The 15,230-nt window shown below is 46.8% G+C and overlaps 4 protein-coding genes across 4 annotated transcripts in view; 3 read left to right on the top strand and 1 right to left on the bottom strand.

Annotated features, from left to right (window-relative positions):
• Positions 1-2,585: 2,585 nt before the first annotated feature.
• On the top strand, positions 2,586-4,634 carry LOC119356739 (F-box/kelch-repeat protein At1g30090-like). The gene is made up of 2 exons (XM_037623718.1): positions 2,586-2,845; positions 3,163-4,634. Exon 2 carries the CDS (start codon positions 3,226-3,228, stop codon positions 4,420-4,422), a length of 1,197 nt encoding a protein of 398 aa, XP_037479615.1. The 5' UTR covers positions 2,586-2,845; positions 3,163-3,225; the 3' UTR covers positions 4,423-4,634.
• Positions 4,635-4,871: 237 nt separating this feature from the next.
• LOC119356741 lies at positions 4,872-9,564 on the top strand. The gene is made up of 5 exons (XM_037623720.1): positions 4,872-5,285; positions 5,510-5,627; positions 5,759-5,851; positions 6,199-6,402; positions 9,088-9,564. Exons 1-5 carry the CDS (start codon positions 4,993-4,995, stop codon positions 9,358-9,360), a joined length of 981 nt encoding a protein of 326 aa, XP_037479617.1. The 5' UTR covers positions 4,872-4,992; the 3' UTR covers positions 9,361-9,564.
• Positions 9,565-9,694: 130 nt separating this feature from the next.
• LOC119356743 (2-methoxy-6-polyprenyl-1,4-benzoquinol methylase, mitochondrial-like) lies at positions 9,695-12,678 on the bottom strand. The gene is made up of 8 exons (XM_037623721.1): positions 12,407-12,678; positions 12,206-12,332; positions 12,065-12,126; positions 11,222-11,377; positions 10,994-11,138; positions 10,759-10,830; positions 10,229-10,337; positions 9,695-9,960 (listed from the first exon to the last, which is right to left on the bottom strand). Exons 1-8 carry the CDS (start codon positions 12,531-12,533, stop codon positions 9,859-9,861), a joined length of 900 nt encoding a protein of 299 aa, XP_037479618.1. The 5' UTR covers positions 12,534-12,678; the 3' UTR covers positions 9,695-9,858.
• A 197-nt stretch (positions 12,679-12,875) lies between these two features.
• Positions 12,876-15,230, top strand: part of LOC119356740 (protein PELOTA 1-like) — a 7,385-nt gene continuing 5,030 nt past the window's right edge. The window contains exons 1-6 of the mRNA XM_037623719.1: positions 12,876-13,044; positions 13,181-13,263; positions 13,822-13,897; positions 14,443-14,574; positions 14,739-14,784; positions 14,900-14,975. Coding sequence (XP_037479616.1) covers positions 12,994-13,044; positions 13,181-13,263; positions 13,822-13,897; positions 14,443-14,574; positions 14,739-14,784; positions 14,900-14,975 — 464 coding nt within the window. The 5' untranslated portion in view covers positions 12,876-12,993. The remainder of the gene's footprint in view (positions 13,045-13,180; positions 13,264-13,821; positions 13,898-14,442; positions 14,575-14,738; positions 14,785-14,899; positions 14,976-15,230) is intronic.

Here is a 15,230-nt window from a genome sequence, read left to right as displayed (position 1 = left end):
CGCGGCCGCGACCGGGAGGAGGTGGAGGAGAGGCCGGCGGCTGGGGGCGGGGTGGGCGCGGGCGCGCGGGAGGTCGACCGGGCGGCGGCGGGGGCGACTAGCAGCGGCGGACACGGGCATGGGCGCGGGATTTTTTCCTCCCGCGCGAGAATAACCGTCAAATGAGGGTTAGGGTAGATTTTGCTTCCTAATCCTTATTTTTCAGGGTTGGAAGAGGGTTTGAGGGTTGGATCCTTAAAATTTTTTGAGGATTTGAGGGTTAAGGGGTTTTAGTCTATGCAATTTTTTGCTCGCAAATTATAAAAAAAGCGGTTATTTATAAGAGTTTAGGAGTTTGAGGGCTCTACTAGAGATGCTCTTACACCCGGCTGTAGGATGTATTTTCCCTATATTTTCTCTAAAGCCTCGAGTTCAGAACCCTGGCTCCTTGTTGACTAGCTGTAGTTCCTGCCCCGGTAAAGGGCGGCAGTAACTCTAACCGTCCCAAGGTAGCGAAACTCTTTCTTTTTTAGTACAGGAAATGAAATCTTTTGTCTATCTTTGTCTCATGTGTGATGAAAGGCACCGTTTGATGCAGGTCCCATCTAATTCAAAAGAGTGAAGTCTATTTTAAACCTTAAAATTGTAGAGCTCGTCATAAATGAACCTTCATTTTTAAATCCCTGAAGTCTATACCCTATACTCATGAATCCCGGTCATTCCCAACCCTTAACCTGTTTGGTGCACGGGGAAAAACATGATCCCAGCCAGAATCAATTTTTTTTCTTCTACTCACTACACCGGTCCACATCGTGATGGCTGTTGCCCTGGTCCTGCCGTCGCTCCGAAAGCAGAGCACGAAAGTTGGCCACCTTCTGCGTGCTGGCCAGCTGGATCAGGCACAAGGCGCTGGAGCGTGCGAGTCCGGCTATACCGACGGCGTCTGAGGGGGCGGGCTTGCGGGTGGTGGTGACAGCGGCAGAGATCAGGGACAGCGGGCTGCTGCCGTCGGTGGAGTGGGTGGAGAGCGTCCCGGTCGTCGTCTGCTCTGCCGTCGGTGGAGTGGGTGGAGAGCGTCCCGGTCGTCGTCTGCTCTGCCGTCGGTGGAGTGGGTGGAGAGCGTCCCGGTCGTCGTCTGCCCGCTGCACGGCGACGTGGTGGTCGGTGCAGATAGGTCGAGCACCGTCAGGTGGCCGGTACTCAGCGGCGCGGTGTAGAGCGCCGTGGCCGCACGCGCACCACCCTTGATGATCGTCGTGAGCAGATGCTTGCCTGTAGAACGGGAGAGAGAAGTGAGGCAACATGATTGTATTGCTCAAGCCAAAGGGCAATCGTACATGGGGCATGCAGATGCAAACGTGCATGACGACGTGCTAACAAACTCCGAGAGGCTAGCTAGCTAACCAGCTAATGATCCTAGCTTACAAGAAAGGATAATCACAAGTATAAAACATTGCCTTTGGTCGTCGCCGTGGAGACGGCGAGCTGGAGGAAGACGAGGACTGACTTGCATGGACAGCCACATTTTGGCTTGTGGTTTGTGTATTTTGTGTTGGAATCGATGATGTGAAGGAAGGCGTGCATTGATTTCTAGCTAGACATTGCATGCGTGCTACACACTCGCCCAGTTTCCACATGCGTTCTACTTTTTCTGTGTTTACACATGCGTACTCAGCTGTAGCATTGCAAACTGGCCATGTAATATCCAAGATCCAGGACGTGCAGATCATATCAACGGCACCTCCTTCCGAGCGCTCTTGCATGTGGCCGACGCACTGGCCCAGTTTGCGCAAGGACCAACGTACGCTGCATTGCTGCTCGGATTGAATGGGCCCAGGCAAGAGAGAAAAGGAAGAGGAGATGAAGATGACATGCAGGCCCAGGTTGTCATAGAGAGAAACGAGCGATCCCGGCCGGGATTATGCTTACAAACTGGTCTAGAATTGTTTTAGGGTTGAAAACGGTCGGGATTGCAGAGGATAGGGTACAAATTTCAGGGATTTAAAGGCGAGGATTTATTTACGACGAGCTCTACAATCTCAAGGTTTAAATCAGACTTCACTCAATTCAAAACGGCTAATTCCAGGATGGAACAGCTCCATTTCACTTGGTGGCCGAGTCTGTCCCTCCAATCAAAGCGGTGTCTGTTGGTTGGATAACGATTGATTTGTTCGGCTCACCAACCCCCTCCTCACCTAACACTCAAGGAAAAACACCTCACCTAACACTCCAGAGATTCTAGGTGCAATCTCTATCTACCACTGTACACAATATGTGTTTGGTAGCATCTTCTTCCCCTCGTGGATCGATCGATGATGGATACCTGTGGCCGGCACCAGCTCGGATGATTTTCAGCTGGAGCCCCTCACTGTGTCACTGGAGCAAACACAAAGAGAATTGCATCGTCGAACATGCATACAGATACAGGGAGAAAACACACAATAATAAAACAAAATACGGTTAGGCCTTGCGAATTTCTTTACTCAACTAGAATGTGATGTATATATACTGATGAAAATAAAAAAACAAGAGGGGGTAGGCCGTCCAACGGATGGTGGGACCCGGTCGCCGAACAAGGTGTTGAAAGTGCAGACGACGGGGAAAGGTTCAGCTCAGCCGCTTTGCTGACCCTCTGCTTTTGTTTGGGTTCGACGCTGCCTCCGTTTTTTTTGTGGCTAAAAGGAGCAGTATCGGCTAGTGGAAAGCAAGCACGATGGCAGGGAGATTTTTGCCCCTCCTCCTGCAGACGTCTCCTCCTTGAATCAGACACACCACGCCACACCACCAGGCAGGAAAAGGAGGCAGGAGAAGAGAAGGCTCTCCTCCTTGTAGCAGGCATCATCGGTTCTATCAGCAAGCAATTCAGGTTAGTGCCTTATTTTCTCTTGATTTTCTTGTGGAAGTATCATCTTGATTCACATCTTCTTCCAAGAATTGGAACTTAGATACTACTGTAGTTTCTTCTTTCTTGGTGTGTGCTGTATTTAGCTGAGACTGACTGCGAATTGGATAGTGCGCGGGTTAAAATGAACTAGCTAGGGTTTGGTCAGCTCGCAGTTCTTCCATGGGCAGCTCCGATTTTCTATCAGTTGTTCTTTTGATTGGCAATCAGTTCCTCTGTACTAGTAGAACGAATGAATTCTCAAGTGACTGACTGATTGATTTCCTTCATGCGCGCATCAGGTTGGCAGGGCGCAAAGAAATTGGGGATTTTTCCCTGTGCAGTCAGTGTTCTTGGAGACGGGCATGCGCCGCGTTCGAGTCTCGTCTCACCACTCTCCGGTCCAGAAGCTGGGCGATTCCGACATGAAGCTGACGCCCAGGTTCCGGCTCGCCGGCACCACCTCACCGTCCTCAACCGAACCGGAGCAGCAACCTCCATGGGAGATGCCCCTCATCCCGGGCCTCCCGGACGACGCGGCGCTCAACTGCCTCCTCCGGCTGCCCGTGGAGGCCCACGGCGCCTGCAGGCTCGTGTGCCGCCGCTGGCGCCACCTGCTGGCCGACAAGGCGCGCTTCTTCACGCACCGCAAGGCCATGGGCCTCCGCTCGCCCTGGCTCTTCACGCTCGCCTTCCACCGCTGCACGGGCAAGATCCAGTGGAAGGTGCTGGACCTCGACTCCCTCGCCTGGCACGCCATCCCCGGCATGCCCTGCCGGGACCGGGCCTGCCCCCGCGGCTTCGGCTGCATCGCCGTCCCGGGCGAGGACGCCGCCCACCTGCTCGTCTGCGGCGGGCTCGTCTCCGACATGGACTGCCCGCTGCACCTGGTGCTGAAGTACGACGTTTGCAAGAACCGCTGGACCGTCGTGCCCCGGATGCTCTCGGCGCGCTCCTTCTTCGCCGGCGGCGTCATCGACGGCCGCGTGTACGTCGCCGGGGGATACAGCACGGACCAGTTCGAGCTGGACTCGGCGGAGGTCCTCGACCCGGTGAACGGCGTGTGGCAGCCGATCGCCAGCATGGGCGCCAACATGGCCTCCTCGGACTCCGCCGTCGTCGGCGGCAGGCTCTACGTCACCGAGGGCTGCGCGTGGCCCTTCTTCTCGTCGCCGAGAGGGCAGGTGTACGACCCCAAGGCCGACCGCTGGGAGGCGATGCCGGCCGGGATGCGCGAGGGGTGGACGGGGCTCAGCGTGGTCATCGACGGACGCCTCTTCGTCATCTCCGAGTACGAGAGGATGAAGGTGAAGGTCTACGATCCGGAGACGGATTCCTGGGATCCTGTGGACGGGCCTCCCATGCCCGAGCGGATCATGAAGCCTCTGTCCGTGAGCTGCCTGGAGAGCAAGATCGTCGTCGTCGGCCGTGGTCTCCATGTGGTCATCGGCCATGTCAAGAAGCAATCTTCTTGTGATTACTTGGTTCGTTGGCAGGATGTGGAGGTTCCCAGGGCGTTCAGCGATCTCACGCCTTCAAGCAGTCAGATTCTACATGCTTAACTCTTCTGCCTCTAGAATAAATAAAAGCTCTCTTAATCTGCCAAAAGAAAAGCCTTGTTTGATGCTTCTGTATGTTATTGTTATTAGTAGACTCTTTCTTGCTGTCATCTTGTATAATCTGCAAATGATGATGTATCGGTAAAGAAACAATTCGAGACTGTACTAGATGTTTCTGGGTACTGAACTAAACTGAACTGTTGCATTTCACTTCTTATCTTAGACTGATCCGACTTGTTGCTGAATTTCCAACTAGTGTAGTACATTTGTAGTCTCCATTTGTGCCAGATGATTGGACGAAAAAGTTAACTGAAATCCCCATCTACCTACGTGTAGGCACTGTCCACCGCAAACGCTAGTCCACAACAGCACAAGAATCCAACCCAAAATGCCCTCTTGTCTTGTGGCCAACATCAATCCACCAACTGAAACCTGACATTGAAAATAGTAGGCAACTGAACCAATTTTCAGTCAGACATGGTTTTCAGCTGCTGCTGCTGACAAATCCTGAATTTTTCCCTTGTGAAAACTGAAGGATTTGCGGAGACCGAAGCAGCAGCGCCGCAGCCGCCAATGGAGGCGCTCTACCTGCTGGCCTCCCTGGCCACCACCATCCTCACCTCCACCCTGCTCTCCCTGCTCCTCCTCCTCCGCCTCCCCTTCGCCCGCCGTTCCGCTCCCGGCGGCACCGGCGCCGGCGCCGCGCGGCTCTACGAGGGCCGCGTCCGGCACTCGCGCCGGCGGCCGGCGGGGCACGCCTTCGAGTACGCCGTGCGCTACGCCCTCGTGGACCTCGACCTCCTCCCCCTCTCCGGCCACCTCTCCGCCGCCGAAGCCCGCAGCATCGCCTCCACTTCAGGCCCCGTGTAAGGCCCTGAACCCCTGACGCCCTGCGATGCATTTCTCAACTCTCTGACACGTCTCGTGAACAAATCTCACACCACTTCTTGCACGCTATTGTAAAACCACATTGCCTGTTCTAGTATGTAAAAAATATTTGTATTGCAAAAGCATAACTAGGATTTTTGTTGTTGTTGTAAATTTTGCTCATTTGCGCTGAGGTGAGCTAGTTCTTTGTTGTTTGATAAAGGCGTCTCCTGACGGTGCCCAAGAGCGTGGGATACGAACAGAACCCACTAAGCGTCTACTACTGCTATGACGCAGCGGCGCAAGGACAAAATGAAGACCTCAAGATGTGCATCGCTGAAGTGAGGCATCTCCTCTGTGTTGGATTCATGTTGATTGGTTTTTAGTTAGCTCATTGCATTGTTTTCCTTTTTCTTCTTTTTGCGAGGGTCATTACATTGCTGACTGTCTAATATTTTACTATTGGTTTCAGGTCACAAATACTCCCTGGGGGGAGAAGGTGATGTTTACCTTCCAACCGGGTTCCGATCTCGTTGCAAAACCTTTACATGTCAGCCCCTTCATGGTATGGTTCTCATCTTATAGAATATACATGGAGGTGTTCATTCGGACAAATGTGGGCGTGATGAACCGTGAATTTTTTAGGCAAGAAATATACAAAAAAGTTGTGAATTACTCTGTTTGCTCCTTTTCTCAAATGAAACATTTTTGGCTCTATCCTGTTGCATACGGTGCTCACTGCATAATATTTTTCTGATGGCTCACAAGTGACAACTAATGGTGTTTATACTATGCAAATTGTCTGCTGGTTTCTAGTTTCTGCTAATTTGGACTTGTTATATCCGATCCACTACCATTAATTAGTCCATTACATAATCTTAGTGGCTTTCCTTTTTGTTGTGTGACCTCTAGGATATGTCTGGCAATTGGAGTATTCGTGCTGATGCCCCCGACAATAATCTATACGTGGCTATTGCGGTTCAGCATCCAACACTTGGGAACTATTTTACTGCAGCTTTGGATGCCAAGTTAGTTGGTCAGACGAATGACTCAGTTAAGCTAGCAACATTCTTTTGGCTGATGCCTCATAAGGTTGCTGCAGGGATATACTGGGAGGTAACTTTCCTATGTTCAATGCTCCTGTTCTGGTACCATGCTTATGTTTATGGTTACATTCTCATATACTCCCTCCGTTCCTAAATAAGTCTTTTTAGACGTTTCAAATGGAATGCAACATACAGGTGTATGTAGACATATTTTAAAGTGTAGATTCACTCATTTTGCTTCATATGTAGTCACTTTGTGGAATCTCTAGGAAGACTTATATTTCGGAACGGAGGGAGCATAACGCTATCCTCATAGACAGTCTTTCAGATATTTTTAGATCAACTTGTTCGTTACTTCTCTTTCCTATGTTGATCATTTGATTCTTGAATTATCTTTCTTGGTTGACCAACTGGACTAATATGTATAGATAATAGAGCTTAGTTAAGAGTTTTCTTTTTGATCTACGACATCTCCGCCATTAAAAATATTGAGAAAAGCTTCAAAGTTTTTTAAGAGTTTATTCCAATTTTCACCCCATAGTTGAGACTTTGTGACAGCTGTTATCCCATTTACATAATCTTGATGCATTTCATCCGCTACTTCAGACCTTTTGACAGCTTTAACCCGTTTAGTTATTTACACAAACTTGACAAGGTGGGATCTTAGGATATGTATTCGTTGGAGATGTAAGGAATTATGTTAAGTCTCATCAAATTTTATGAAATGGTGTCAAATTTTGTCAAATAGGTGCAGCTGGCCGCATTGTGCTGCCCCTGTGCCGTGTCAAATATTGTCTTTAATGATACAGGTCTGAGTTGTCCACCAAGTTAGCTGCGACATCATACTGACATATGGGTCCACCTTGTCAATTTGGAGAAAATAATAAAGTAGGGTAAATGCCATCACATGGACACAACTAAGGGTAAATTGTGGCAAGATTTTTTAAATGGGGTAAATGACTTCACAACTCAAGGGGTCAAAATCAAGGGGTAACTGTGGAATATACTATTTTTATGATCTCTATGATTGTATTTTCACCCCATAGTGGAGACCTTATGACAGCCGTTATCCCAGTTACATAATCTTGCCGTATTTTATCCCTTACTTCAGACCTTTTGACAGCTTTTATGCCGTTTTGTTATTTACCCAAACTTGACAAGGGGCGGCGTGGCAGCTAATTGGTTGACAGCTCGGATATGTATTCGTTGTAGATCTAAAGAATTGTGTTAAGTCTCGTCGGATAATAGTGTCATTTTTTGTCAAACTGGTGCAGCTAGCCACGTCGTGCTGCCCCTGCGTGATGTCAAATATTGCCCCTAGTGAATAACATGTCTGAGTTGTCCACCAAGTCAGCTGCGACATCATCCTGACATATGGGTCCACCTTGTCAATCTGAAATATTGCCCCTAATGAATAACATGTCTAAGTTGTCCACCAAGTCAGCTGCGACATCATCCTGACATATGGGTCCACCTTGTCAATCTGGAGAAAATAATAAAGTAGGGTAAATGCCATCACGTGGTCACAACAACGGGTAAAATGTGGCACGATCTTTTAAATGGGGTAAAAGCCGTCACAACTCAAGGGCTAAAAATTAAGGGTAAAATGTGGAATGTGCTATTTTTAGGATCTCTATATTGGATTTTTGTTTAAACATTATGTTTTTTTTAATAAATGCAGCAGCGCTGCTTTTCATTGCCGTTAAGTTAGGGGGAAAGTACACAAGGTTAGTACATTGTGCAAATGGAAAGTAAAGAAGAAAAGCTGTACATGAACTAGCAGATTAAACTAAAGGTGGGGAAACTATGGCTGTGACGGCTGGGATTGATTTATGAGAGAAAACCGAAACATTAGTGCTGTAGCAACAGTTTGCCCCCCTTCAGGCCAGACACTTTCTATTCGTCTATCTCGTCAGAGAGAAGCTGTGACAGCGCAGTCAGTGACTTGGCTTCATTGCAGAGGACCATGTTGGCATTATTTTTCTCCGGTCATCTGCGTGCAATCCATTATTAGTTGTCCTTTATGACAGGATGAGTCAACTTAAAATCACAAAATTGACATGATGTGCGCATTTCAAACACAGAATTCAGTGACATGAACTGTTAAAAGTTCAGAAGGCTGTTCTTCTGGAAATCGTACTAAGCACGTAAGCATTGCTCAAGAAATAGCTGATGTTGGGTACAAAAGTTCAACTAAACATCCTGACTGAGTTATCAGTTTCATCGCGAAATTAAATTGGGGGCGGGGAGCTCCTTAATTTGAAAAGGAGGTTGAAGTAAACATTGGTATTTCATATCTCCCGTATCGGATTTTGAAGTTGCAGGGCACAGGATATCTTTAATACTTGAGCTAGAACTATGATCAAACAATTGGGAGTTGTAAATTTGAAACGACTGTACTATCAACACCAAGATGGTCCAAGTAATTTGGCAGATGCACCCTTGAAGAGTATGCTGGTTGTTGGTTGGAGCATCATAAATCTATATAATTCTCACTGTCACTAAAATTAGGAGATAGCTTGTTTCATATCCTGAACTAACATTTTCTCTACGTTTCACTGTGCATTTTGCGTGTATACATGCATTTGTGGCCCTTGATCTTAAGTAGGGCTAGAATGAATTGTCTATTCAGCGTAGCTTTGAATCATCTCTTTAAAATGCTTCAGTCAGTCGATTGTTACTGGACATAGTTTACGCCTTTTGAGGTTAAGCAAGCTCATGTAATCTTTGTTGATGTTCCTCTGCTCCTCTTCAGGCCTTCAGGCTTTGGTTGAAGAATGTGAGATTCCTAGACCATCCGAGGTACCTGAGCGGGAGCTACAGGTCCGAAGCTCTGAAGCGCGACCTTGAGATCCGTTCCTCCTGCAGCTTCCTGCATCAGAAACCCAGAGAGAGCATTGGGAGAAGCAGCACAGCAACGACCGATGAAACAACAGAAAACTCGAACCATCAGGATTACAAAGATGGCAGAGGGAGCATCGGGGTGAGGTGGTGCGTCTGGAGGAATGCTCAATGGCCATGGTGCTGATGGTAACACCAACAGGGAGAAATCATTTATAGTAGATGAGATTATTTTTTGAAATCCTCCAAGCTATGTATGATTGAATCAAAGCTATTTTGTTTTCTAGGGTATCTGCAATCAATGGAAAGACACATTGTTTTTCTCTTTCCATATTTATCTGTCAGGATTTTTAGTAGTGATTTCCTCCCTACATTTTGGTGTTGTGTGATCTTTGCTCTCCCCCAGATGACAAATTTACTCGATAGCAGGTTCAAAGATATAGAGATGCAAGGTATAGCACAAACTGAAGAAACAGGGATTGCTTGCACAAACTATATAAATTGTGAAAAAACAAAACCACTGAGCAGATCATCGTCTGTCCTTATTTTGAATTACATAAACAGGAATAATAGTTACATGATTTTTTTAACAAAGAAAATGGTAAATTGTTAGCCCCAAATGCCTGATCCAGATCCACCACTACCCACGGAAGCGTCTGTCGGCCGTGCTGCTATTTGACCTATACTACAGTTTCACTCCAGAGTGAATGGCAACTACACCGCCCACCAGATTTTCATATTCGACCGCTTCAAATCCAGCTTCCTGGATCATCTGAGCAAACTTTTCCTGGAAAGTAAAAGTAGTTTGATCAGCAGACATGCGGAACATATACAGACACATGAAATGCTTGAAAAGTGTTGTAATCTTGCATCCTTCAGCTTTATATCTTTTGCTGTGACAGGAACAGTCAATGTCAATACTGTTTTACAAGGTACTAATTACTCCTAGATAATCTAGAGGTTTGATATATGGTAGAAATCACTAAAAAGCAAGAAGTTTCGAAGAAACCAGTCAGCTCAGTAACAGGAAATGCTTTAGAAATGCTGATCTTCACCTGTTTTGGAAACCGACGAATGCTCTCGACCAAGTATTGGTACGACTGCCTATCACCAGCAACTAGCTCTCCCACAGCCGGAATCACAGAAAATGAATAGATGTCGTAACTGGAGGAAAAAAATGGATAGTGAACTTCCAAAAGTTCAGAGAGAAATAATCGAAACAGTAGAACACAACATTAACATTACTTTCCACAAAAGCACTGGGAAGATATTTTTTTGGGAAGGATGAGACAACACTATGATTGAAGCAATAAACAAAAAAGGGTCATTTCTATTTGTACCAAATAAACGATAACAAGAAACATGAGCCTACTTAGGGCAAGTTCAGCCGATGTTTAACACATAGCCAAATTGGTTGCTAACAGATTATAACTTTGTTGCAGTGCCTACTACAAATGCTGAAAACGAACAGTGCAGTTTAATTGTAGGACCGGCATCTGCTTGTTTAATTTTAACAGAATGTTGAAGACATTTCTCATACAAATTTATCCTACAATGCTGGCATACTTGACCAAAGAAAACTTACATGTCTTTAAAAACTGGAACATCTACATGACTCAACTCCAAGCATAGGAACCTTCCTCCTTTCTTTAGAACTCTGAAACACACAAATCCATGTGAAACTGATTAGATGCAAAGAACAGAAACCCTAGGCAGATTTCACACGCAACAAATCCTACAGCATAGTAGAAACTTCAGGAGATCAAAACTGAGACTGGGGTATGATCTGTTAGTTGGTTCAGGATTTTTATGTGGCCCACCTGTAAGCTTCTGATAGAGCTTTCTCAATGTGTGTAACATTTCTGATCCCAAATGCAATAGTATAGCCATCCATAGACCCATCCTCAAAAGAAAGAGCTTCTGCATCTCCCTGTACCCAACTAAGGCACTGCTCTTCATTGTAGCCTGAAATAAGAATAACCTGTCAGACAACAGAACAACATTTGAAATTAAGGTGGCATGATGAAATGAGTTTCATGAACCACGACCTTTTTCGGTAGCACGCTTCTTTCCAACATCTAGCATATTTGGATTAATGTCACAAACATAAATGTGAGTGTCTTCTTCCATATCAGTAAGAGTACCCTGCGTAGCTCTGTGGCTCACACTCTTAATTCTTTCGACTACACGGAACGCAACATCCCCTGGTGTTGACATAGAAGAAATGCCAGGTACATTATTTCACATTTCATAACGAGTGTTCAAGAGCATTGGCAATATATTGGTGCAGAAACTTCTTAGCAGCATAACATGTCAAAAGGAAGTCATTCATAAATAAAAAGATACAGTAGCAACAGGAAGACAAGGTGTACACTGTGCAATCAATCTAGAACAAGGCTATGATAAGCTGAGCATCACATAATTTTTAGAACAAAGAAGAGGTCCTTACTTAAATGCATCACTTTGTAGAGGAAATATGGACAATAAATCTTGCATTGCCACATGGAGGGAGGCAGAACAGAAATTTAAATACTTATTGTGTTAACGATCAACATTAGTACATAAATCATGACAGAGAATGAACGAGGAGTCTATCACAGACTAACATAGAGATATCATTAGCAACAGGAAATGCATAATTCTTATGTTAGGGAAAGGATGGACATGGGAACAATGCTGAGGAATCAGTATGAAGTTTGTGTAAGGTAAGCCATCCCAGAACATGCAATTTGGGAGAGCCACAGTACCAAGACATCTGATTCCACTAAATTCGTTTGTGACTCTCTATGTTGTCATAATTGCGTCAATCTGATGATTCCCATCTTATATTCTGAATGAGGGTATAGTGCTAGAAGGACACCCCTGTTAACTAACTAGGAGTATTATTTTACCTGTCCCACCGGCCACGTCGAGGTGCTTCATCCCGGGAAAAGGATTCAGCTTTGAGATCAGCCTAGAAAAGAAGTCAGAAGAATTCGGTAAGAAGAACGAATCCCCATTACAGAGTGATGGACTGAGCTCCACTGACCAACCTGTCCTTCCAGAGCCTGTGCAGCCCAGCGCTCATGAGGTCGTTCATGACGTCGTAGCTGGAGGCGACGCTGCTGAATACGTTGCCGACCAGCTTGCTCTTCTCGTCCTCGCGCACCTGCTTGAATCCTGACGAGGAACGAGGCGGTGAGCAGCAAGCATGCCACGAGAGAGGGGGCGACGAGGGAGGAAGTGGGGCGTACCGAAGCTTGTGGCGTGGGAGTGGAGGAAGGCCGATTGGCTGGCGGTGGCGGCCGCCGGCAGGAGGTGGCCGTGGCGGCGGCGGAGGCTGGAGGACGCCAGCCTCGCGGCGGCCGCTCGCAGAGCCATGCCCTTCCTTCCTCGGCGGCGCGAGATGGCCGGTCCGATCCCGGAGTAACAGACAGCCGCCGGCGGGGGGAACGGGGGAGAAGGGGGGCACGGCGGCGACGGCGGTGCGTGCGGAGATGCGAGCGACACGGCGACCAGGGGGAGAGAGGGGGTCTGTGCTGTTCTCTCGGCTTGCTGGGCCGCGTTTTATTTTTTTGAGGACTTGCTGGGCTGCGTCGCTTTCCGCAAGCCTTTGTCGGCCCTGCAGTCACGGGCCGCATCTCCCCTCGTGCCGCCCAAGGCCCAAGCGGTGTAGCACAGGGAATCTCGAGGATTCCTAAACCGAGGAGGAAAAAAAAGAGAGCAGGTTAATTACCCTCGCCGCCGCGAATCCCCTCCCCTCCACTCGCCGCCGTCCCCGACAGCAAAGAATCGCCTAGCGAAAATCCTTGCGGCTCGGATTCCGGCGGCCGCCGCCGCGATGAAGCTCGTCCACCGCAATCTCGCCCGCAACGGGCCCGGCTCCGCCAAGGTCTTCCTCTCCTCTCTCCCCTCCCCCACCCCTCCCTCTCGGCGCGCTCTGTTTGAGGAGCGGCCCGGGCTGGCCCCTGGTGGGGTTCTTTGGGCGTGGCTGCTGACTAGCTCGCTCCTGTGTTGGTGTTGCGCAGCTGCTGCCGGAGGAGGAGGACGACCTGTGGCACGCGTACAATCTCATCGCCGTCGGGGACAGCCTCCAGGCCGTCACTGTCCGGTGGGTTCTCCTTTTGCATCGTGGTGCTTGTGTTACTTTTTGGTTCAGCTCATGTGCTCTATGCACACTATGCTAGTAGTAGTTAGCAACCGAGTCCTCTGGTGGATGCTGCAGCCGCCATAATTTGCTCTCCCCGGTTTGGCACTTTCTGATTGCTAGTTTCGAAGTACTCTTATGGATCTCGGTCGACCATTGCAAGTGCAAGCAGAGTTAGGGTAGGTTCCTGCATGGGAGGCATGGTTTGCCAGGTGAAGAAAAACAAAAATAAGGTCGAGCTGGCTATGATGGGTATTTCTCAGCTCTTGACCGTGGTTTGTGGAATTGTACACCATTCGCGTGATGACTTGTCTCTCCTTCATGATACTCCCTCCATAAAGAAATATAAGAGCGTTTAGATCACTAAAAGTAGTGATCTAAATGCTCTTATATTTCTTTACAGAGGGAGTAGTATAGTTGTGACAAGTTCAAGCCTCTGTCCAAGGGCCTTCTAGTTATCTGGTATACCATGGAAACTCATAATCCCCTCGAAATTGATCATCTTCTTCTGTTCGTTTACAGGAAAGTTCTCAGGGATTCTGCTTCTGGAGGACGTGATGCGGAGCGCGTGAAGCTAAAGTTGGAAATTGTAGTTGAGGTGATATTGTCTGTTTATTCGGTATTCCCATCGAGTGACTTTGTTTAGTTGGTGGTTCTAGCTGTAACCATTTTGGCTTCCAACATTAGGCATCATCGTTGTTATGACTGCGTACTTTTTGACATCACAGATGGAAGGTGGTAGGGGATTAGCATACTGGCTGCAAAAGCTTAGAGTTATTACTGATTCTAGATCATATCTGTCGGATATGTACTGAAATGGCTCAAGTAATACATGACCTGAAAATTAGAGAAGGGATGCAGTTGTGTAGGTCTTATATGCATGTTGCTGCCACTGCGTTAGAATAATAACGTAGCGCTTTCCTTGCAAAAAAAAAAGAGTTGTATAATGAGCACCTAATGAAGCATCATCACTTGATAACTCGAAAATGCATTGAGCAGAGGTAATAAGGCACCATGCCTAGGAATTAACACCTTATACATCGCTTTTCTTTGTTTTGTTTATTGTTCTTTCCGATGCTATAAAAAACAAAATTATATGATTTTCTAATTTGATAATGACACGATTCTTTATCTTGGGCATAGTCTGTAGATTATGACAAGGAGGGGAACGTTTTGCGCGTCCGTGGCAAAAATATTACTGAGAATGATCACGTGAAGATTGGCCAGTTTCATACTTTAGAACTTGAGCTGAAGAGACCTTTTGTTCTACGAAAGGTATGCCCAAAAGTTATTTTAAGCTATTGTACCTGTTTACTCTGTGGACTACCATATTGGTTTACAATTGATGATAAGTACAGTACCCTTTGCTTAAACTTTTAATCAGTTTTAATTTTGGACATGACTCTGAAAATCTAAATGGACTCTTTCTACTTGTGTAGGAATATTGGGATTGGTTAGCACTTGATACCATCCAACAAGCATGTGGTATGTGATTTATCTTCGACAGATATTACAGCCTTTATCATTATCTGCTTCACTGCTACTGCTTCACAAAAGAAAAAAGACAGTATTTTAATTGTGTGCACTTAAACCTCTTCAGATCCTACTGCAAGTGCTGATCTAGCAGTTATTCTTATGCAAGAAGGACTTGCCCACTTATTCCTTATTGGGAGAAGGTATCCAAAACCATTTTTCACTCGCTGAACATAATATTTCATTGTTTTCTCTTCTTGAATTGCTTTAAATAATTAGATCCCATGCAAGTCATGCTAAATATGATTATTTCATAGGATAACCTTACAATAAGCTTGTCTGATTCTCTCATGATAAGCATACCTCATGAAGTTACATTGACCTTTGCACCCTTTTGATGAGGTTCTATTATCCAAGCGACCATTACCTTAAAAGTTGACTTTCCGTTTTGTGAGTAT

This window comes from Triticum dicoccoides, chromosome 2A, assembly GCF_002162155.2.
Source record: "Triticum dicoccoides isolate Atlit2015 ecotype Zavitan chromosome 2A, WEW_v2.0, whole genome shotgun sequence".
Lineage (NCBI taxonomy): Eukaryota > Viridiplantae > Streptophyta > Magnoliopsida > Poales > Poaceae > Triticum > Triticum dicoccoides.
Note: the sequence above shows the minus strand (reverse complement) of the source record. Positions and strands in the feature narration are given on the sequence as shown.

Coding starts and splice junctions, on each gene's coding strand:
- LOC119356739 (XM_037623718.1), top strand. CDS start 3,226: ATGCGCCGCGTTCGAGTCTCGTCTCACCACTCTCCGGTCCAGAAGCTG.
- LOC119356741 (XM_037623720.1), top strand. CDS start 4,993: ATGGAGGCGCTCTACCTGCTGGCCTCCCTGGCCACCACCATCCTCACC. Junction 5,286..5,509: donor GCCTCCACTTCAGGCCCCGT/GTAAGGCCCTGA, acceptor TGTTTGATAAAG/GCGTCTCCTGACGGTGCCCA. Junction 5,852..6,198: donor TACATGTCAGCCCCTTCATG/GTATGGTTCTCA, acceptor TGTGACCTCTAG/GATATGTCTGGCAATTGGAG.
- LOC119356743 (XM_037623721.1), bottom strand. CDS start 12,533: ATGGCTCTGCGAGCGGCCGCCGCGAGGCTGGCGTCCTCCAGCCTCCGC. Junction 12,127..12,205: donor CACAGGCTCTGGAAGGACAG/GTTGGTCAGTGG, acceptor CTTCTTTTCTAG/GCTGATCTCAAAGCTGAATC. Junction 11,378..12,064: donor CGACGTGGCCGGTGGGACAG/GTAAAATAATAC, acceptor TGTCAACACCAG/GGGATGTTGCGTTCCGTGTA.